This window comes from Stegostoma tigrinum, chromosome 4, assembly GCF_030684315.1.
Source record: "Stegostoma tigrinum isolate sSteTig4 chromosome 4, sSteTig4.hap1, whole genome shotgun sequence".
Classification (NCBI taxonomy): domain Eukaryota; kingdom Metazoa; phylum Chordata; class Chondrichthyes; order Orectolobiformes; family Stegostomatidae; genus Stegostoma; species Stegostoma tigrinum.
Genome location: NC_081357.1, coordinates 76443618 through 76466453, shown reverse-complemented (window position 1 = coordinate 76466453; position 22836 = coordinate 76443618). Strand labels below are relative to the sequence as shown.

General features: G+C 41.2%; 1 protein-coding gene across 3 annotated transcripts in view; it reads left to right on the top strand.

The window, feature by feature from the left end:
• Positions 1-992: 992 nt before the first annotated feature.
• The window catches only part of rhag (Rh associated glycoprotein), a 40249-nt gene continuing 18405 nt past the window's right edge, over positions 993-22836 (top strand). For 2 of the 3 annotated variants that reach the window (XM_059645440.1, XM_059645438.1), the window contains exons 1-5: positions 994-1266; positions 10150-10336; positions 12543-12693; positions 16789-16936; positions 21551-21717. In XM_059645440.1, the coding sequence (XP_059501423.1) occupies positions 1092-1266; positions 10150-10336; positions 12543-12693; positions 16789-16936; positions 21551-21717 (828 nt within the window). In that variant the 5' untranslated portion in view covers positions 994-1091. Of the gene's footprint in view, positions 1267-10149; positions 10337-12542; positions 12694-16788; positions 16937-21550; positions 21718-22836 lie in introns of all 3 variants that reach the window. The other variant, XM_059645439.1, reaches the window with a different exon arrangement.

The following is a 22836-nucleotide window of genomic DNA, read 5'->3' as shown; positions in this document are numbered from 1 at the left end:
CCAGCCCCTACCCCACACACCAGGCCTTGTTATCACATCGCCTACCTATTGTCAGTCACTAACAGTCCCCATTAACAGCAACTCACCCTCCCAGCCAGATCGTTACCAATTCTTTGTCTAGAGATAATGGGAACTGCAGATGCTGGAGAATTGCAAGATAATACAATGTGAGGCTGGATGAACACAGCAGGCCAAGCAGCATCTCAGGAGCACAAAAGCTGACGTTTCAGTCTCTGATGAAGGGTCTAGGCCCGAAACGTCAGCTTTTGTGCTCCTGAGATGCTACTTGGCCTGCTGTGTTCATCCAGCCTCACATTGTATTATCTTGCAATTCTTTGTCTATCCAACTGCTCTTGTCTCTCTTTGGGCTCTATTGTTTACCCTATTGTTTACTCCCTACCCCATCCCCATCCCTATTTTCAGCATATAAATCAACGTTTTCCCAGCTACCATCAGTTCTGAGAAAAGGTGACCGGATCCGATACATTAATTCAGATTTTTTTTGCCACAGGTGCTACCACCTGCTAAGGCAGGAAGGTTGAGATGGGGTCTGTTTGAAGTTTACAGGATTATGAGGGATATGGGCAAGGTGAATTGGAAGCAGCTGAATGACATGATGGTCACTATTCCTATACAAATTCTTTCTTTGATTTTGATTGTTGCTGCAATTTCCATTTTGTTTTTGCATTTGTAGTTGCATGGATTGGAATTTGACATTCATTATTCAGAAAAAAAATTAAGTAAAGGACATGAGCTGTGTTACTTGATTTTTTCTGAAGGGAATCAGATTTTGCAAAGTATGGAGGCATACAGATTTTCACATTCTGTTTTTTTGCCATATTTGTAATATTTCCTGGAGACTCAATCTTACCTGTTAGAAAGTTAGATGAGTAATACTATTTCCTTTGCAAAATACTACAAAATTGAAGTATCTAACAAAAGAGATATGGCTGTTTGCCAATTGGTCACACCCTTTTGCTGTGGGTGTGAACTACCAGCCAGTTTTATTTTCAAGCTAGCAGCTATTAAAAGTCACTTTTACACTCAAGCAGTAGATCTCAAATTTTGCTCAGATAAAGAAAAACTGCAAGATGCCTGTGTCATTCTCTACCAGCATGCGTTTTAAATTTCCTATACTGGCAATTGCACTAGAAGCTGTGATCATTATTTTATACGGACTTTTTATTACCTATGATGACGGAGCTAATTCTAGACTTGTACACAACAACACTGACAAACTAGAACATTTCTACAAAATCTATCCAAGTGAGTATATCTGAAGTAGACATGCAATAATCTAAGTTTACATTGCTACTTACTTTTGTGCGATGCATATATAAAAATCCATGTGTTATTCTTGTCCAATAATGTGTTGGTTTAGCCTTAAAAACGTGAAGTATTGTATTTGCTTTTCTAGGAAATATAGTTTTTAAGTGTAATTTGTACAAGCACTTATACATTTTCTGTAAAATAGCCTTCGAGTAAAACAAAAGTTATTTTCCATAACAATATTTGAAAACAATAGAAAGGGGTTACAAAAAAAGTATAGTATAGGATTGTTTGCTTCAGAATTATTTAAAATCTTCCCTGCTGTAATACATAGATAAGCTTATTTAGTAATCTGAATTTACTGGAATATTTAAGTGCTTTACTTTTCATATTTATATTGGGACACAAAAGAAATTAAAATACAAAAGTTTAGATAAAATTGTTGTAAAGTGGAACTGATGTGGTTTTATAGCCTGTGTTCTAACAGCATTGTTCTTCATAAACAAAACGGAAATTGTTGAGGAAACTCAGCAGTCTGGCAGCATCTGTGGAGAGAAAGTGGACTTAATTTTTTTGGGTCCAATACCCCTTCTGGAGAAGTTTCTGTTTTTGTTTCTGATTTCCAGCATCTGCAGTTCTTTGGTTTTGTTTTGCATTGTTATTCATAAAATTGAAGTTTGTGGACCATTTGGACATTGCAGAGTTTGATATTTTCTTTTTCCTTACCTTTTTTTTCTAATTTTTAAAACATACTTTATTTCCTTGGTCTTTTCCTTAAAGTGTAACTTAATATTCATCAAAATATGAGTTACGTTTGATTTGCAAATGTGTGTAAAAGGTGCAGTTGTGTAAAATATTTGTTAAGATATTTATTGGAGCATCTAATAATTCAAGAAAGTGTGTTTCCACAAGTATAATTCAAATCCTGACTAAATTTTGGAAGATACGCTTTTTTAAGTCATTTGCAAATTCATGGTAAATTCCAGAAATACTGTTCTTAAAAGCTGGAGATTAAAAACTAAAAATGCTGAACTCTGCAATTAAAAAATAGAAAGTATTGAGAAAGCCAAACACCTACCAGCATCTAAAAATTTAGGTATAACTCAAACGTGATCCCATTTCTGATCTTGATGAACCATTATGCAGTTCTAGTTTTCACTTCTTGCACTTTATTTTTGTGTAAGTGCATATACAAGTTTTAAAAAATGAGACATTAGCCTAAAACTACTAATTTAATGAAGAAACTTTTTCCTGCAAGATTATTCTTTTTGTGTTAGTAATCCAATTATGATTCTAATTTGGGTGCTTTTCACTGATTTTGCACAATTCTATATTCATTATTTTGAATGGAATTAAAATTGAGCAAGCTGTACAGCAGGCGAATGAACTGTAAGTTACTATGCAGCCAGTGAAATTACAAATTAACCCCACTATCTTTATCTGCGCTGTTTTGTGCTTGCATATGTCTTCATTTTTGTTTGTAAAATATGATAAGATTGGCAAAAATATGAGATAAGCAGGGCAATATTTAAATAAACTATGAGTGTGAAGCCCACACCATGTATCCACCATTCATTATATCATTGAAATATTTCTGATATTCAATAACTTGTAATAAGACCATAAGACACAGGAGTGGAAGTAAGGCCATTCGGCCCATCAGGTCCACTCTGCCATTTAAATCATGGCTGATGGGCATTTCAACACCACTTCCCTGCACTCTCCCCGTAGCCCTTGATTCCCTCTGAGATCAAGAATTTGTCGATCTCTGCCTTGAAGGCATCCAACGTCCCGGCCTCCACTGCACTCTGCGGCAATGAATTCCCCAAGCCCACCATTCTCTGGCTGAAGAAATGTCGTCTCATTTCAGTTTTAAATTTACCCCCTCTAATTTTAAGACTGTGCCCATGGGTCCTAGTCTCCCCGCCTAACGGAAACAACTTCCTAGCGTCCACCTCTTCTAAACCATACATTATCTTGTAAGTTTCTATTAGATCTCCCCTCAACCTTCTAAACTCTAATGAGTACAATCCCAAGATCCTTAGCCGTTCATCATACGTTAAACCTACCATTCCAGGGATCACCCATGTGAATCTCCGTTGGACACGCTCCAGGGCTAGTATGTACTTCCTGAGGTGTGGGGCCCAAAATTGGACACAGTATTCTAAATGGGGCCTAACTAGAGCCTTATAAAGCCTCAGAGTTGATGCTTGTGAGAAAATTTTCTTTATTGTTCTTGTTTTAGAAATCTAAAACCAACAGCATTTCATATGACTTAAGCTGGTTCTGCGTGATTTCATGCCAATTACTTTGTACTTGAATTCATTGCATGCCATATGAAAAAAAATGCCCTGCATATCGTATACATTAATAGAGGACACAACAAAAGAAGGAGCACAAAGGAAGGCAAAACAGCATATTTCAACTACTTTCTCAGTACAATAATATTATCATGGCAAGTTTACAGAAACTGGTAGAATTCATCAAAATCTTTACATTTTTCTTTATTCTTTCATACTAAGATGTAGATATCTAAAGAGAATGGATCTGACACACGCAGTGTGACCTTGGATCTGACTGCTGGCTTGCAAGAAAATCTTGTTGCAACTTTTACATTAATGCAACCAAAGTTCCAGAGCTGATGGCAATTCTCAATTTTAGCAAGATTCATCTTCCATCCCCTAAATTACTGCCTAATAAACAAATCTTAAACACTTACTCATATTGCAGATGTTTCACTGCAAACAAAACAAATCTTCAATAAACGGCTTCTGATGGAACAGATCTAGGGCTTGAACTTGCCCTTCTGTTATTCCTGAACCTGTTCCACATTTCTAGCAACTTCTACATTCATTCATGAAGCCTCAGGAAATGGGAGTTGTTTCCTCAATTTAGAATTCTTGTGTTTGGTGACAGTCTGTAAAATACTGATTGGAGTTGACTCTCTCCAGGTTAAAGGAATTCCACTGTACTTTTTAAAAAGGCATTTGAAGGTATTTGAGTTTGAACATAATGAGTAGCCTCAATTGAGGATTGCCATAAGATCCAGCACATTAACTGCATGAATGTAAAAACTACAACAATGATTTTCCTTCTGTTTAGCAGTGCGATTGTTAGTCACAATGCATGTGTCATGTAGATCCATTTTGGATCATCTATGTTTAAGATGAAATAATTGAAGGACGGGACCAAGGATTTTGCTGAACTGAACTATATCTTATATTCTAGGTTATTAAAATTATTAAGCTAAGAAAATAATTTAATGTTATGTTTTCCTTTGTTCTACACTACCTTAACATATGGCATATTCAGGGCAGCCTTTAAATATCAACTTAGAGCTGTGTAAACTCCAGGTTAGAAATTGAACTTAGATTGATACTTTCCAACCAAAACACCCTTTGCATGCTGGATTTCTTCAAACTACCACATTCCAAACAAGAGCATGCCATTTATCTCCTCAAACCTATTACACTATTAAATGAAATCATGACCAATCTGATAGTTATATACTCTTTTTTTTTCCTGTAATCCCCTGATACTTGACTGATAAAAATCCATCAATCTCATTGTTAAATTTAAGCAATCTGGCATCAGTTGCTGTTGTTGGATTGAGTTCCGAATTTCCATCATCCTTTGCATGGAGAGATTTTTCATAGTTCCACCCTTGAAAGGTTTGATTATAATTTTTTTGCTATGATTCCTAGAAGTAGAGTTTCCAAACTATATTGTTTTCAAAATTGACTTAATTTCTAGAAAAGTGAAATTGTATATCATGTGTAACCGTAATATCAAATAATCCAAAAGGCATTGAGAAAGGTACAGTTATCTGTGAATAACTTGTCTTCTTAAAGTAGTAAGTAGATTCAAACATAGATTCCCAGATATTTTGGTAGAATGAGTATTTCTAAACTTTCCTGCAGCCCAAAAACACCTGTTAAATAAATGTAATATGATTTTGCCAAATATATATTCGTGGCATGAATCTGAAACCAAAATATTTTGTCGAACTTAAGTTATTGCGGTTTATATCCTGCTTTATGTAACAAAGTGGATTAATCCATAGAAATTAAGTCATAGCATCCTCTTGTGGACAAGCTTGTACGAAGCTGTTGATTGCATCTTCTCTGAAATATATCAACAGATCTGCAGATAAATTGTGCAACCCTTAAAGTTCAACTCTGTTAAGCATTGATGTTCTTTAAATACACATTGTCAATATTCAGTTTGTTCTGTTAGTAAATTTTCTTTGACAAATCAGCGCTCAAAATTAAAAGCATAACCGTGGAGAATACATCAGGGCGCAATTGATCTCTATGTTTAAAAAAAAGCACAAAGCCTGAACAAATTTGTTTGCCTGCAGAGGGCATGTTTCTGGAAATAAATATGTCACTTCTGGCAAGCCTAAGAGAGCTATATTGCAAGCCTGACTGATAATCTCATTTTGATTTTTAGTGAAATTCTTGTGGAATACTCGATATTTTTCTGCAAGTATCATTCAATCACAGAATCATATGCAATGTTAGAAATTTTCTATGGCAATCCTGAGCATCTCAATGACATGAGCAAGGGTGAGAAACCTGGGAAAATGCGGTGGGAATGAAAAAAAGTTGGATTTTTGATGTCATAGAAAAAACCTTCCCCTTAAAGTTTCAATGTCTGGATGAGAACCTTGTTAGTAACCAGCCAGGGCTCTATTTTCATGCATTTACATCTCATTATTAGCCAATCATGCCCCTTTTTTTGTAGCTTGTAATCTCCCCTAATACTGTTGAGAAATAAGATGGGTCAATTCCTGACTTGAAATTCCAGATGGTTACCTGGAGGGTGCAACTTGCCAGTGGGCTTCTCCAGGCTTTCATGTTGACCACCATTCCCCAGCACCTCATTGAAGCACAATGGGCAGTAGCTCCTTGACCCTTCATCCACCCAAGATAGCATTGGCTAAGCACCAAACTCACCGCATCACCATGGTCGATCTCGGACAAACCAATAAAACGTTTCAACAATTTGCTGAACTTTAAACTCAAGGACACATTGGAATACACCTGTTAGGCTACTCTTCCAGCAGGCACACACCCATTTCCTACACCGACAAAGGGACACTTCAACTACTTTAGTTTAGTGCTCATACACACTTTGCACTTACTTGGATGCTCACAGGATCTATGACTTGCCCTGACATTGATTTCATTTGATTTATTTTAGTCACGTGTACCTAAGTACAGTGAAAAGCTTTGTTTTGTGAGCAATACCGGCAGATCATAGCAATCAAGGACATACAGATCATAGGGTGCTCAGGCAGACCAAGGCATACAGGTTACACTGCACAGAAGGTGCGCAAAGCAAGATCAACAATAGCAGGATCAACATTATTTGAAGTTAGAGAGTCTATTTATCAGTCTAATAGCAGCAGGGAAGAAGATATTCTTGAACCTGTTGATGTGTGTATTCAAGCTTCTGTATCTTCTGCCTGATGGAAGAGGTTGTAAGAGAGCATTACTAGGCTGGGAGGGTTCTTTGATGATGTTGGTAGCCTTTCCAAGGCAACTAAGTGTAAATGGAGTCCATGGGTGGGAGGTTGGCTCCTGTGATGGTCTGGGCTGTGCCCACAACATTCTGTAGTTTCTTATGGTTCTGGGCACAGCAGGTGCCATACCAGATGGTTATGCGCCTGGATAATATATTTTCTGTAGTGCATCTGTAAAAGTTGATGATGGTCCTTATGGACGTTCTGAGTTTCCTAAGCAGTCGGAGGAAGAAGAGGTGTTGTTGTGCCTTCTTGACTGTCACATCTACATGGGAAGTCCAGGACAGGTTGTCAGTTATCATCATTCCTAGGAAGTTGACACTCTCGACCCACTCCACTTCAACTCCTTTGATGTAGATGGGGTTGAGTCCTCCTTCTTTCTTCCTGAAGTCAATGATCAGTTCTTGTATTTGCTGACATTGAGAGAGAGATTGTTATCATTTCATGATGACACCAAGCCTCTATTTCATTTCTGTATTTTGGCTCTTCATTAGTTATCCATCCAACCACAATGGTATCATCAGCAAACTTGATGGTGGCGCTTGTTTGGAAGTTTGCTACAGTGACCCCATTCTACTGAATATCACCATTTGCATGCTATACATTAGTGATGCAGTTCAGAAGAATGAGGTCAGTTTCCACACTCATGCTGACAACATGCAACTCTATCTATCTGTCACCTTCCCTGGTAGTCTAGTGGTTACAGTTTGGTGCTCTCACTACCGTGGCCTGAGTTTGATTCCTGGTCAGGGAGTGCACGTTTGGGGCAGCACGGTGGCTCAATAGTTAGCACTGCTGCCTCACAGCACCAAGGACCCGGGTTTGATTCCACCCTCGGGCGACTGTCTGTGTGGAGTTTGCATATTCTCCCCGTGTCTGTGTGGTTCTCCTCCAGGTGCTCCGGTTTCCTCCCACAGTCCAAAGGTGTGCAGGCTCGGTAGATTGGCCATGCTAAATTGCCCATAGTGTTCAGAGTGTAGATTAGGTGGGTTATAAGGGGATGGGTCTGGGTGAGATGCTTTGAGGGTCATTGTGGACTTGTTGGACCGAAGGGCCTGTTTCCACCTGTGGGCGTTCTATGAAACAATCATGAGCATACAGGGAGTACAGTAGGTGGCTGACAACCCATCTTTGGGGGGATGTCAGTGTTTAGGGTTATTGTGGAGGAGGTGCAGTTGGTTATCTTCACTGCAGTCTGTGGGTCAGGAAACTGAGGATTCAGCCACAGAGGTGGGAGCTGAGACGTGGGTCTGAGTTTTGACGTTAGTCCAGAGGGGAATATAGTGTTGAAGGTAGAATTGTAGTCAATGAGTAGGAGTCTGTATAGGTGTCCTTGTTATCTATTTGTTCCAGGATGAGTGTGGGGCTAGGGAAATGGTGCGCGCTGTGGATCTGCTTCATCGGTAGACAAATTGTAGGGGATCAAAACAGGCTGGGAGGCTAGAGTTGATGTTGGCCATGATCAGCCTCTCGAAGGGCTTCATGATTATGGAGGTCAGAGCTCCTGAGCTGTAATCATTAAGACATGTTGTATGTGCTTCTTTTTTTGGTATCGTTTTCTTTAATTTTTACACAGACAGAAAGCCATGCAACTGTCATGGTTGCCAGCAATAAGCAGTCAATGGCATAGACATAATGCAGTACAGCACCGTGCTCCTTCCCTAGCAGGTACTTGTATGTACTGAATAAGAAAACCTTCTTGTACACAGTTAACAAACAGCTTTCTATCCAAGCCCCTAACACTATGGCAGTCTCAGTCTATGATTAAAAATTAAAGTCCCCTCCCATTAATGCCTACTATCCTTACAGATAACTGAGATCTCCTAAAAAATTTGCTTCTCAATTTCCCGTTGATTATTGGGATGACTATCATATAACCTCAATAAGGCGAACATGGCTTTCATATTTCTCAGTTCCACCCAAATAACTTCACTGGACAGACTCCCCGAAATCCTCCCTAAGTGTAGCCGTAATGTTTTCCCTAATAAAAAATGCCACTCTCCCTCCTCTCTTGCCCTCTGCACCACCACCAACCTCCCGCCCTTGCTATGATATCCCAGTCCCATGTTCCCAATCATGCCCTGAGTTCATCTGCCTTACCTGTCAAGCCTCTCGCATTGAAATAAATGCAGTTTAATTTATCTTCTCCACTTTGCCCCTGACTGCCTTGACTGTTTGACTTGTTCCTTTTCCCAACTGCTCCAGCCTCAGGCTGATCGCTTTTCTCACTATCTCTGGGTCACACCCACCACACCCCCACCCCCGACAATCCCTCCCCACTCTCCCCACCCTTCATCACCAAGACCACCTAACTAATTTAAATCCTCCTGCTTAGTTCTAGCAAATCTCCTTGCCAGTATATTTGTTCCCTTTCAATTTATGTGCAACCTGTCCTTCTTAAATAGGTCACTTTTACCCCAGAATAGATTCCAATGACTCAAAAATGTAAATCCTTTTCGCCTGTACCAGAACCTCAGCCATGCATTCATCTGCTCTGTCCTGCTATTCCTAATCTAGCACTTGGCACCAGGAGTGATCCAGATATTACAACTCTCGAGGACCGCCTTTTTAACCTTCTGCTTAGTTTGCTATATTCTCTTATCAGAGCCTCATTCTTTTCTCTTCCTATATCATTGATTCCAATGTATTCAATGACCTCCTGCTGATCCCTCCCACTTTTGAGAATATTCTGCACCCTTTCCAAAACATCCTTGTGTTTATTAACAGTTTATCCTTTTTGTAAATAATCATAGCATTATGGAAACAATTTCTTTTCCAATTTTTCTGATGAAGGATTCAGGCCCGAAACATCAGCTTTTGTGCTCCTAAGATGCTGCTTGGCCGGCTATGTTCATCCAGCTCCACACTTTGTTATCTCTTCTTTTCCAATTTGTTGTGTTACGACGCACTCAGTGCTACTTCTCTTGTTTTTCATTTTCTGGTACAAACATTGTCAATATGAGTATCAACGAGTCTCAGAACACATGGAGCAATTTAAATGGAGAGTAAACCTCCTTGCAACTTAGCCAACATTTCAAAGAGCTCCTCCTGGATCACAGGAATTCTTCAAACTGGAGAGTCAGGTTCTAGCAACAAGCCCGAGCACCCTCAAAACGGAAGCAGTGATCTGTATCCAGATTATCCAATGATCTAAGGAGTAGCTGTCTTCTCACTGCTACTCCCCGACAATAATCACAGAGCCCTGAAACTAATGACCAGGACCAATGCATTTGAATATGCTAATTGTAAAACACAGTCACATGCTGAAATTCAGCAAAATCCAACCCTTACATTCTGTATAGTGTTTTGGATGAGCCAATGATAATAACAAGTTATGTATATTTCTTATTCAGGTTTCCAGGATGTGCACGTAATGATTTTTGTTGGATTTGGCTTTCTGATGACCTTCTTGAAGAAGTATGGATTCAGCAGTGTAGGATTTAATTTACTCATTGCAGCATTTGGTCTTCAGTGGGGCACTCTGATGCAAGGTTGGCTACACCATTTAAAAGATGGAAAAATCAAAGTTGACATTTTCAGGTATATTTAACCTTTTATTGGCTAACTGCATGCTTGACTTCAGAGCTCATATAAGAAATTAATGGCTAAGAATTTCTGACGAGTCTTTGCTCCGAATCTGGCACCTGAATTCGCAATATGACAATGTCACTAGATTAGAGAAATCTACCCTTATTATTTCAGTTTTAGTCTGTATTATAATTATTTGATTTTCTTTCATACTTTGCAGAAAGATAAAAGAAGTAGCTCAAATCGAAGGTGTAACTAAATTTTTTAAAAGCCTTATAAGGGGTGCATTGTAATAAAACTAAAACACAGCAAGTTTTGAGAAGATTTGTAGCTCAAGTTGAGGTTCTGGATGTGAGTTTGCTCGCTGAGATGGGAGGTTAGTTTTCAGACGTTTCGTCACCATTCTAGGTAACATCATCAGTGAGCCTCCGACAAAGCGCTGGTGTTATGTCCCGCTTTCTATTTATCTGGTTAGGTTTCCTTGGGTTGGTGATGTCATTTCCTGTTCTTTTTCTCAGGGGATGATAGATTGGCTCCAAATCAATGTGTTTGTTGATGGAGTTCCAGTTGGAATGCCATGCTTCTAGGAATTCTTGTGCATGTCTCTGTTTGGCTTGTCCTAGGATGGATGTGTTGTCCCAATCAAAGTGGTGTCCTTCCTCATCTGTGTGTAAGGATACGAGTAATAGTGGGTCATGTCATTTTGTGGCTAGTTGATGTTAATGTATTCTGGTGTCTAGCTTTCTGCCAGTTTGTCCAGTGTAGTGTTTGTCACAGTTCTTGCAAGGTATTTTGTAGATGACGTTTGTTTTGTTGTCTGCATAGGGTCTTTTAAGTTCAAGCCAGCGTCTACAGGAAAACAACACATACGGACCAAATACTGAACTACAGGAGCAACCATCCCAACACCCACTAACGAAGCTGCATTAGAACATTATTCTAACAAGCCACCACACACTGCAGCACAGAGGAACTACACAGAGCAGAGGAAAATCACCTATACAGCGTATTCAAAAAAAATGAATACCCAATGAACACAGTCCGCCGATTCCTCAGCAATAAACCCAAACAAACAGATAAAACGGGCTCAGAAACCATAACCACTCTCCCCTACATCAAAGACATTTCCGAAATGACTGCCAGACTACTCGGACCTCTTGGCATCAGGGTAGCCCACAAACCCACCAACGCACTAAAACAGCAGCTAATGAAATTAAAAGACCCTATGCTGACAACAAACAAAACAAACGTCATCTACAAAATACCTTGCAAGAACTGTGACAAACACTACATTGGACAAACTGGCAGAAAGCTAGCTACCAGGATACATGAACATCAACTAGCCACAAAACGACATGGCCCACTATCACTCGTATCCTTACACACAGATGAGGAAGGACACCACTTTGATTGGGACAACACATCCATCCTAGGACAAGCCAAACAGAGACATGCACGAGAATTCCTAGAAGCATGGCATTCCAACTGGAACTTCATCAACAAACACATTGATTTGGAGCCAATCTACCATCCCCTGAGAAAAAGAACAGGAAATGACATCACCAACACAGGAAATGACATCACCAACCCAAGGAAACCTAACCAGAAAAATAGAAAGGGGGACATTACACCAGCGCTTCGTCGGAGGCTCACTGATGATGTTACCTAGAATGGTGATGAAACGTCTGAAAACTAACCTTCCAGCTCAGCGAGCAAACTCACATCCAGAACTAAAACACAGATTAGAAAAATAGTAAAAATTGCTTTTCTCTTTCCTGGTATGCAAATTGTCCCAATCACAGTCTCACAACAAACAGTGACAAACAAAAGTATTCCATTACAATTTTCCATGGCAGCTATTCTTTTGCATTTCTGGTATTATTTAAGATTGTTTTATTACTTGTAGCTTTCCATTACATGTGGAACAGGATAAAATCCCAAATGATGGTATCTATTATTATCTTTTATCAACTAATCTGAAATCTAACAATTCACATCGGCATTCCTGATCAGCCTCAGGTAACTATTAACTAACATTATGAAAACTGCACTGGTCATGAAATTGAACAGAAATAATTTAAATTCCATTGATTATAGATGCACAACAATTGAGTGTTTTGAGTTCCGTTGTAACTATTGGTTGCCAATTGCATTAATTAGCCATTGAACTGAATTCAGAAAACATACAGTGGAAAGTAATTTAAATGTTTTTGTGTAGCTTAATTAATGCAGACTTCAGCACAGCAACTGCCCTGATTTCATTTGGTGCTGTCTTGGGGAAGACCAGTCCAATCCAACTGCTGATTATGACTCTTCTCGAGATTACCATATTTGCTTGTAATGAGCACTTGGTCACTTCAGTCCTGCAGGTATGTATGCTTGGATTTTAAAAGACAAAACTAAAATGCTTCAAAAGTTCTCTGAGAGATTCATTAGCTTGGGCTAAGAGAGGTAAGAAATTTCCTGCCTGGTTCTGCAATCACAAAAATCACTGACATCCATGATATTCTTATGAGATGGAAATGTCTTGATGGCTTCTGTCCGCTGTGGATCTGTTTTGGGATCTGGGGTAGGCTACTCAGCCCTTCAGGCCTGCTCTGCCATTCAATATGATCATGTCTGATCATTCAGCTCAGTACTCTGTTTCCACTTTCTACCCGTAAACATGATCCTTTTAGTCCTATGAACTATATCTAACTCCTTGAAACTAATCAATGTCAATCAATGACAAGTCAAATGCAGAAGGGAGATAGAGGACTTGGTGTCATGGTGCAATGAGAGCAACCTCTCTCTCAATATCAGCAAAAGAATTGATCATTGACTTTGGAAAGAAAGGAGGAGAACATGTCCCATCTACATCAACGGAACTGAGGTTGAGAGGGTGGAGAGTCAAGTTCCTCAGAATGACAATAACCGACAGCCTGTCTTGGGCTTCCCTAGTAGATGCAATAGTCAAGAAGGGACAACAACGCTTCTTCTTCCTCAGGCAGCTCAGGAAATTTGGCATGTCCATTGAGATCCTCACCAACTTCACCAGATCTATCATTGGAAGCATACTGTATTGGTGCAAAAAGGCCTGGAATGGCAAATGTTCTGCCCAGGACTGTTATGTGCACCACCCGTACCATCACAGAAGCCACCGTTCCATCCATGAGCTCTATTTGCACAGCTCGTTGCTGCAGAAAGGATACCAACATCATTAACGACCCATCGCATCCCAGTAATGATTTCCTACAACCTCTTCTATCAGGCAGAAAATACAGAAGCTTGAACACCTGCACCAGCACGTTCAGGAACAGCTTCTTCCTGGCCATTGTCAGGCTGATAAATGGGCTTGCTAGCCTCAAATAATGCTGATCTTGCTAACGTTGATTTGTCAAGCATGATTTCCCTTTCATTAAACCTGTGCTGATTCTTTACAGTGCTGTCACTGTTTTCCAAGTGCTCAGCTATTTAATCTTTTATAATGGATTTGAACAATCTCTCCATTGCTGATGTTGGGCTGACTGGCCTAATTCCCTGATTTCTGTCTGCCTCCATTTTTCAATAATGGGATTGCATTAGCTACCCTCCAATCCATAGGGACTGGTCAAGAATCTAAAGAGTTTTGGAAGATGACCGCCAATATTTCTAGGGCCACTTCCTGAAGCACTCTGGGTTTCGGATTATTGTTCCCTAAGCCCTGATTTAGCTCTCATTGAAGGACTTTGTTCAGGAACGTTAAGTCAAGATAAATTCCAGTGCACCCATTCAGCTTGGGAACTGATACCATCGCTAAACACCAGATAGTTGGCTGTATAAGTTTTTAAATAACTTGTTTCCAGGGCATGAGCTCAATTTGAATTTCAACTTTGACTTTAACTGAGTGTGAAACCTTGCTGGGTGCATGAACAAGCAAATGGCTTATAGCACGTAGCTACAACAGATAGGTAGCTTCCAGCCTTCAGTGTGGTATGGTGCTCAGAGTACAATTTCATCAAGGCCTTTAAAGTACTTTATAGTTGATTAAAATTTAGTTGATGCTTTCGGATTGATAAGTGAATCTACCATAAAGACACAGTTGAGGTTTCTACAAGCTGTCCTGCTGAGCAGTGAGTATGGCTGGCTGTAGATAAAATAAAGGGTTTCAACAATGTCATTGTCTTTGTGCCTTGACATTGCTGAAGATAACCTTGCATTCGACCTTGAGTTTGGCTCCATCTGCGTGTTACAACTGTCTAAAGGCTTTGGTTAACCCTTCACATTCATTGAAGTCTGAATGGCAGAACAGTGACTTCCGCTCTGTGACCAATCTGAAGTGAGTGTGGTAGCCATTGACAGCATTATTAGCACTCCAATATTGACTATCCCATTCTGTAAATTCACCAAGAAATGAAAAGTCTGCTGCTTTTTCCGTTTTTTTTGTAATCTTAAGAGACTGTTGTGACTTTAAGCATTGCTTTGTACAGTGTTGGCAGGGCCTATTCCCTGCCTCTGAAACTTCTTTGAATCATCTCCAGAATCTTGAAATATGGCGGTAGGTGCATTTTCCATATGTTTTCGGTTCTACAACTGCTACGATAATTTGATTCCTGGCATTGTAAGAACTGCAGATGCTGGAGTCAGAGATAACACAGTGTAGACTTGAAGGAACACAGAGAACATTTGGATAAACGGGTCTCCGAAGAAAGGTCCCGACCCGAAATGTCAACTTTTCTTTTCCTCTGATGCTGCCTAGCCTGCTGTGTTCCTCCAGCTCCACACAATGTTATCAATGATTCTTGCTAGCTGCTCTGGGATTAGGGCAGAATTCGTTATTTAATTTGAAATTAGTTTCCGATAATACTGTCTGTGCTGGTTGACAGACTGGTCTAGTAATCGGTTTGACCTTAAAGTCTGTTGGTAGTCAATCTCCTCCATGGCTAGATTGCTGAGATGGCCTTGTCCTTCACCTTTAGCATGGTATTGCCACTGGATTTCACTTTACGTTCCGACTTTCCAATCACTTCTGGTTCAGCGAGAGTACTCACCGTTTGTTATCAGCTAGTAAGATCAGGTCTACATTCGGGTGAGTAAACATCAACAGGTTTAATGAACATAACACTAAACAAGCAATGGTAAGAGAAGCCATGTTTTGGGAACCTTACACACAGCAGGCCCAGTCGTAGCCATAGAGTCATAGAGATGTACAGTACGGAAATAGACCCTTTGGTCCAACTCAGTTAAGATACCTTAACTTAATCTAGTCCCATTTGCCAACATTTGGCCCATATCGCTCTAAACACTTCCAATTCCTGTACCATTCAGATGCCTTTTAAATGTTGTAACTGTACCAGCCTCCACCGCTTTCTCTGGCAATTCATTCCATACACTCACCACCCTCTGCATGAAGATGTTGCCCTTAGGTCCCTTTTAAATCTTTCCTGTTTCACCTTAAACCTATGCCCTCTAGCTTTGGACTTCCCTACCCCAGAGAAAATATCTTGTCTATTTACCCTATCCATGCTGCTCATGATTTTATGAACCTCTATAAGGTAACCCTTCAGCTTCCAACGCTTCAGGGAAAAAGCCCCAACTTATTCAGCCTCCCTCTTTAGCTTAAACCCTCCAACTCTGGCAACATTGTTGTAAATCTTTTCTGAACCCTTTCAAGTTTTACAACATCCTTCATGTAGCAGGGAGACCAGAATTGCATGCAGTATTCCAAAAGAATCCTAACCAATGTCCTGTAATATTGCTTCAACATAACCTCCCAACTCCGATACTCAATGCACTGACCAACAGAGGCAAGTATACCAAATGCCTTCTTCACTATCCCATCTACCTGGGACTCCACTTTCAAGGAAATATGAACCTGCACTCCACTTTGTTCAGCACCGCTCCCCAGGACCTTACCATTAGGTATATAAGTCCTGCCCTGATTTGCCTTTCCAAAATGCAGCACCTCATATTTTTATAAATTAAATCCCATCTGCCACTTCTCAGCCCATTAGCCTATCTGATCAAGGACCTGTTATCCTCTGTGGAAACCTTCTTCACTGTCCACTATACCTTCAACTTTGGTGTCATCAGCAAACTTATTAACTATACCTCCTATGTTCACATCAAAATCATTTTTATAAATGATGAAAAGCAGTGGGACCCAGCACCAATCCTTGTGGCACAGGCCTCCAGTCTGAAAAGCAGCCCAGCGCCACCACCTTCTGACTTCTACTTTCAATCCCAAATTAAAAACAAAAATTGCTGGAAATATTCAGCAGGCCAGATAACATCTGTGAAAGGATATCTAATGAGACCAACAACTGTAACTTTTTCTTTCTTTGCAGATGTTGCCTGACCTGAATACTTACAACAGTTTAAGTTTTGATTTCCTATGGCAACGAACTAGGCATGCAAATATAACTTTTCATCCTAAGGCAATTTGGAGTTTTATGCATCTTCATTAACTGAGTTAAAATGACAAACGGTATTTGGGTATTTTACAGGCCAAAGATGTTGGTGCATCGATGACTATTCATGCTTTTGGTGCATACTTTGGTCTTGCTGTCAGTCGTGTCCTCTACAGACCAGGATTACAAGGTGACCATGATAAAGAAGGATCTGTGTATCACTCAGACTTGTTTGCTATGATTGGTAAGCAAAAATGTACTACACACAGCAACTATTTTAGAAATTAGTAGCAGATCCCTGGAGTATAAAATGCTAGTGTGTACTAGCCAGGCTATTTCTGATCTACGTACCTACCGACCTACCTACCTACCTACCTCTGTCTAGCGTTACAGTCCTACCCAGCTTTGCTGCTTTCGTTTGAGAATTCTCATACTCTTGTTCAAGTCTTCATGCCCTCATCCCTCCCAATCCCTGTAATCTCCTCCAGACCTACCTGCTTGATGTAATCTGTGTTCTTCAAATTCGGGCCTTATATTTATCCCCTATCCCACAGTGGTCTTCAGGTGTCTAGGTCCAAAGCCTTGGAAAAACCTTCCTAAACTTCTTTGATTCTTCATATCTCTCAGTTCAGTTATTGCTGATGCATTTACAGCACTTTATTTAAACACACACATTTATTCAGATGCACGAATAAGACCTTTCTTCCCGAAACGTCAGATTTTATGCTCCTAAAGTACTGCTTGACCTTCTGTGTTCATCCAGCCCCACACTTTGTTATCTTAGATTCTCCAGCATCTGCAGTTCCCATTATCTCTGATCATTATTTCAACTAATGATTTCTCAATAGAACAAATTTCATATGTATTTTTCATTTCATTGTATTTGGGCTAACCAAGCAAAGTTTTAGGCATTATCTTCACTGTTGACATCAATACAGAAAGCTCTAGAGAGTGTGCTGCAGAGTAGGTGTTAATTGTTTTTCTCTGAAGAGAATAGAATTGTTAGAATGTGTGATCTTACTTGGGGCAATTACATCATTCGTGCATCCACTGACTCAGAAATGCCACTGACCTGGATCAAATTTCAATCCATTGGCAAGTCATTACTTTGCAAGAGTGAGCATCAAAAATAATGGCCCTGAGTGGTCATGACCATTACCTGGTTTGCACTTATTGCCTCCTTATTGAATAAGCAAATCTAATCCAGTACTAATTTAAAACTTTCATTGGAGATTAGCATTTCTGAATCATATTTCAGACCTGACACCGGGAGACAATCAAGTGTGAAGCTGAATAAAAACAGCAGGCCCAGCAGCATCTCAGGAGCACAAAAGCTGACGTTTCGGGCCTAGAACCTTCATCAGAGAGGGAGATGGGGTGAGGGTTCTGGAATAAATAGGGAGAGAGGGGGAGGCGGACCGAAGATGGAGAGAAAAGAAGATAGGTGGAGAGGAGAGGAGAGGTGGGGAGGTAGGGAGGGGATAGGTCAGTCCAGGGAAGACGGACAGGTCAAGGAGGTGGGATGAGGTTTGTAGGTAGGAAATGGAGGTGCGGCTTGGGGTGGGAGGAAGGGATGGGTGAGAGGAAGAACGGGTTAGGGAGGCAGAGACAGGCTGGGCTGGTTTTGGGATGCAGTGGGGGGAGGGGAGATTTTGAAGCTGGTGAAGTCCACATTGATACCATTGGGCAGCAGGGTTCCCAAGCGGAATATGAGTTGCAGTTCCTGCGACCTTCGGGTGGCATCATTGTGGCACTGCAGGAGGCCCATGATGGACATGTCGTCTGAGGAATGGGAGGGGGAGTTGAAATGGTTCGTGACTGGGAGGTGCAGTTGTTTATTGTGAACCGAGCGGAGGTGTTCTGCAAAGCGGTCCCCAAGCCTCCGCTTGGTTTCCCCAATGTGGAGGAAGCCACACCGCGTACAATGGATACAGTATACCACATTGGCAGATGTGCAGGTGAACCTCTGCTTAATGTGGAATGTCATCTTGGGGCCTGGGATAGGGGTGAGGGACGAGGTGTAGGGGCAAGTGTAGCTTTTCCTGCTGTTGCAGGGGAAGGTGCTGGGTGTGGTGGGGTTGGAGGACAGTGTGGAGCAAACAAGGGAGTCACGGAGAGAGTGGTCTCTCCGGAAAGCAGTCAAGGATGGGGATGGAAAAATGTCTTGGGTGGTGGGGTCGGATTGTAGATGGCGGAAGTGTCGGAGGATGATGCGTTGTATCCAGAGGTTGGTGGGGTAGTGTGTGAGAACGAGGGGGATCCTCTTTGGGTGGCTGTGGCGGGGGTGGGGTGTGAGGGATGTGTTGCGGGAACTTGGACATCTGGGATGTGCGGGAGTGGAATGCCTCATCGTGGGAGCAGATGTGGCGGAGGCGGAGGAATTGGGAATAGGGGATGGAAATTTTGCAGGAAGGTGGGTGGGAGGAAGTGTATTCTAGGTAGCTGTGGGAGTCAGTGGGCTTGAAATGGACATCAGTTACAATCTGGTTGCCTGAGATGGATACTGAGAGGCCCAGGAAGGTGAGGGATGTGCTGGAGTTCGCCCAGGTGAACTGAAGGTTGGCGTGGAAGGTGTTGGTGAAGTGGATGAACTGTTCGAGCTCCTCTGGGGAGCAAGAGGCGGCGCTGATACAGTCATCAATGTAACAGAGGAAGAGGTGGTGTTTGGGGCCTGTGTAGGTGCAGAAGAGGGACTTTTCCACGTAACCTACAAAGAGGCAGGCATAGCTGGGCCCCACGCGGGTGCCCATGGCCACCCCCTCAGTCTGTAGGAAGTGGGAGGTATCGAAAGAGATGTTGTTGAGGGTGAGGACGAGTTCGGCTAGGCGGATGAGGGTGTCGGTGGAGGGGGACTGGACGGGCCTGCGAAAGACAATGTTTCAGAGAGATAATTCCTGGCTTGCAGTGATGTTGTGTGCCTGTCACAATGTCCTTCGCAGTCACGAGCGCTTCTGCCTCACAATCTTGTTACGACGTAATCATGAATTGGAAGGCAGGAAGCTAGAATTTGTTTGTTAAAAAAATTTAGAGATAAAATGCTTTCTAAACCTAGAGACTTATAGAGAAAAAAACAAGTGCCTGCGTGTAACGTAAGATATACAGACAGTTCTAAAATGGAAATGTATAAATTGGCTGTGTGTTTGGAAAATTTAACTGTATTTTTATGTTTTGTTAATGAGCTGGAATCAGCCAATTAATCTAAACTAAGCACTTAGTGATTGAAAGCCAATTAATTTAAATCTGAGACAGCAAGGTGTAGAGCTGGATGAACACAGCAGGCCAAGCAGCATCAGAGGAGCAGGAAGGCTGATGTTTCAGGCCCAGACCCTTCTTCAGAAATCATTTAAATCTTTAAATCTTTAAATCTGATGGTTTTGATAATCTTGGAGCAATGCTATTGTGAGAAAATTGACATGCTATTCAAGGTATGTAGGGGAGGGTTTTTGAAAATAGGTGTCAGAGTGAACCGCCATCTGAGAGACAAGCACTTAGCTCTCACAAGAAATTGCTAAGCTCTACGAAAGCACCATCTTATCCATAAAAGGTACCATCGCACTTTAGCTAAGAACCTTCACACAGAAAACATCCAGAGAGTAGGAAGAAAGGCATTTATACCTTGAGAAATGGTGGAGTAGACAATGCATTCTGAGAGGCACATTCTGTGTGGACTTTGAGACACTAAGTTTTAATTTATGTTTTTCTTACTACTTGGGTTATATAAGCGGGTAAAAACCAAAAGAACTGCGGATGCTGTAAATCAGGAACGAAAACAAATTTGCCGGAAAAGCTCAGCAGGTCTGGCAGCATCTGTAAAGGAGAATACAGAGTTAACATTTTGGGTCCGGTGACCCTTCCTCAGAACTGATAGTGGCTGGGAAAACGTCAGTTTATTTGCAGAAAATAGACAGGTGGGTGGGGTAGGGAGTAAACGATATGCTAGGTCCCAAAGAGACAGAAAGACAGTTGGACAGATAAAGGAGTTGCTAATGATCACGTTGTGAGGGTGAATAGTTGTTAATGGGGACTGTTAGTGACTAACAACAGTGGGTGTTCAATGGCAGGCTATGTGGTAACAAGGCCTGGTGTGTGGGGTAGGGCACTGGGACATGGGAGAGTTTAGGTTCTAAAATTATTGAACTCAATATTGAGTCAGGAGGGCTGTAGGGTCCCCAAGTGGAAAATGAGGTGTTGTTCCTCCAGCTTGTGTTGGGACTCACTGGAACACTGTAGCAAGCCAGAGACAGAGATAACAAGGTGCAGAGCTGAATGAACACAGTAGGCCAAGCAGCATCAGAGGAGCAGGAAAGCTGCATTTCGGGCCTAGACCCTTCTTCAGATAATCAAGATGTTGGGTCTTGTGTTTACTGAAATAGCATACCAGTAGAATTTTGTTCAGTTAAGGATTAGTTAGGAGTTAGGGGGGATTGTTTGATTTGTTAGTGGTCCTACTAATTTGTTCACTGTTGGGTTAAATAAGTAAATTGTTACTAGTTAGTTAAAAAGTGGATTTCCGCGATTTTCTTTCATTTAACCTCCCCTTCTTCGTAACTGTTTAAAGGATTAGGCAAGGTAAAGCAAGCTTCTCTGGGTGTTTTGGTTCTAATTTTTAGGGGGATCCCTACTCCTACTGTAACAGTTTGGGGGCATGTATTTCAATTTGAATTATCAGAGGATTTTGATCTCCCCTTACTAACGATCCTATGAGACAGGTGTCAAAGAGGCCAGCTGCAGAACTAATGAGATGAAGAGCAAACAATTGTGTTAGAAAAGTTGACATGGGTTATTGCAGACCAGGAGTCAGGAATCTCCTCAACAACAAAAATTTTGTCAACAATTTGAAAAACTCAATGTTTTACAGGTACTCTCTTCTTATGGATGTTTTGGCCAAGCTTCAATTCTGCCATTGTGGAAAATCCTGATGGACAATATAGAGCTATTATCAACACTTATTTCTCACTGGCTGCATGTGTACTCACTGCTTATGCTCTGTCTAGCTTGGTCGATAAGAAAGGAAAATTGGACATGGTGAGAATGAATACTTTCATATTCAATCATTTTATCATGGAGCCACTTATTCCGATGGCCACAAAGTCATTGGACCATGCTGACTGGAGTTGTGCTCCAGGACAATGCAGAATCCCAAAGACAGCCGACTCCATGGGAATTCTCTGGAAAATGGAATATTCCAGTGTGGAATTCCCTTGTGTCTGAATGACTTTGAAAGGATCTGTGAAAGGCAGAGAATTTAGGGAGCTGTGCTTCAGTTACATTAATACTTACGCAGGTAATGTCAGAAGACATCACCGCTACGGCCCAGTCCAAAACGTCCTTCTATCCACTGGCTTTGACATACCACATACTCCAACCTGTGAGTGTGAGTTAGCAGACAGAAGGTGCTGGTAATTACCCTAGTGGGGTGCAGAAAATCAGTGACCTTGCTGCACTGCTAAGTGTAACTTCTCACTGACAACAAAACACTCAGCCAGGCTGCAGACTGTATCCAAATCTGGTGGATTTGGTGGTACAACCTCCCGTGGCCGTTGAGAGGAAATAGGATTGCCTTCCTTTTCACACTCCATTCAGGTCACTTACTGAAATGTGAGAGCAAACTTTCCTTTCTTCAGGATCATGTCTTTGATGATGAAGATTAAGCATCACAGTGTGAGGAGCAGTTTCTGGCTTGTTGTGCCCTGAAATGATTTGGAACTTGCCACGTGGCCCCAGGAGCATAAATGAGAACTTTCCACTTCTCTGGCCACATGATTCCTTGAGCAAGATGTCCGAGAGCCTGGTTGCATAATTAGTGAGGTGAAGAGCAGTTGATTGTGTGAGAAATTTCACTTTATGCCATAGCAGATTAGCACTATGAATCTCGTTCAACAAAAGACAAAACTGAGAATGGGAAAATTCCACTCTTGATTGGTATTATTGCTTGAAGTTGAACACCTTAACTATTGACCACAAGGTGGAGCCCTTCCATCCATTAAAGCTTCTTCAGCAATTGTGTAATAGGATGAACGGTCACTGTGCTCCTACTAAGTGCTGAGAAAATTGAATCCCAAATTTTCTGCTCCTCAAATTGCCTCATTACAGATTAAATTCCAAGAAATTCGAGCATTTCATCAGCTGAGTTGAAATAATTCT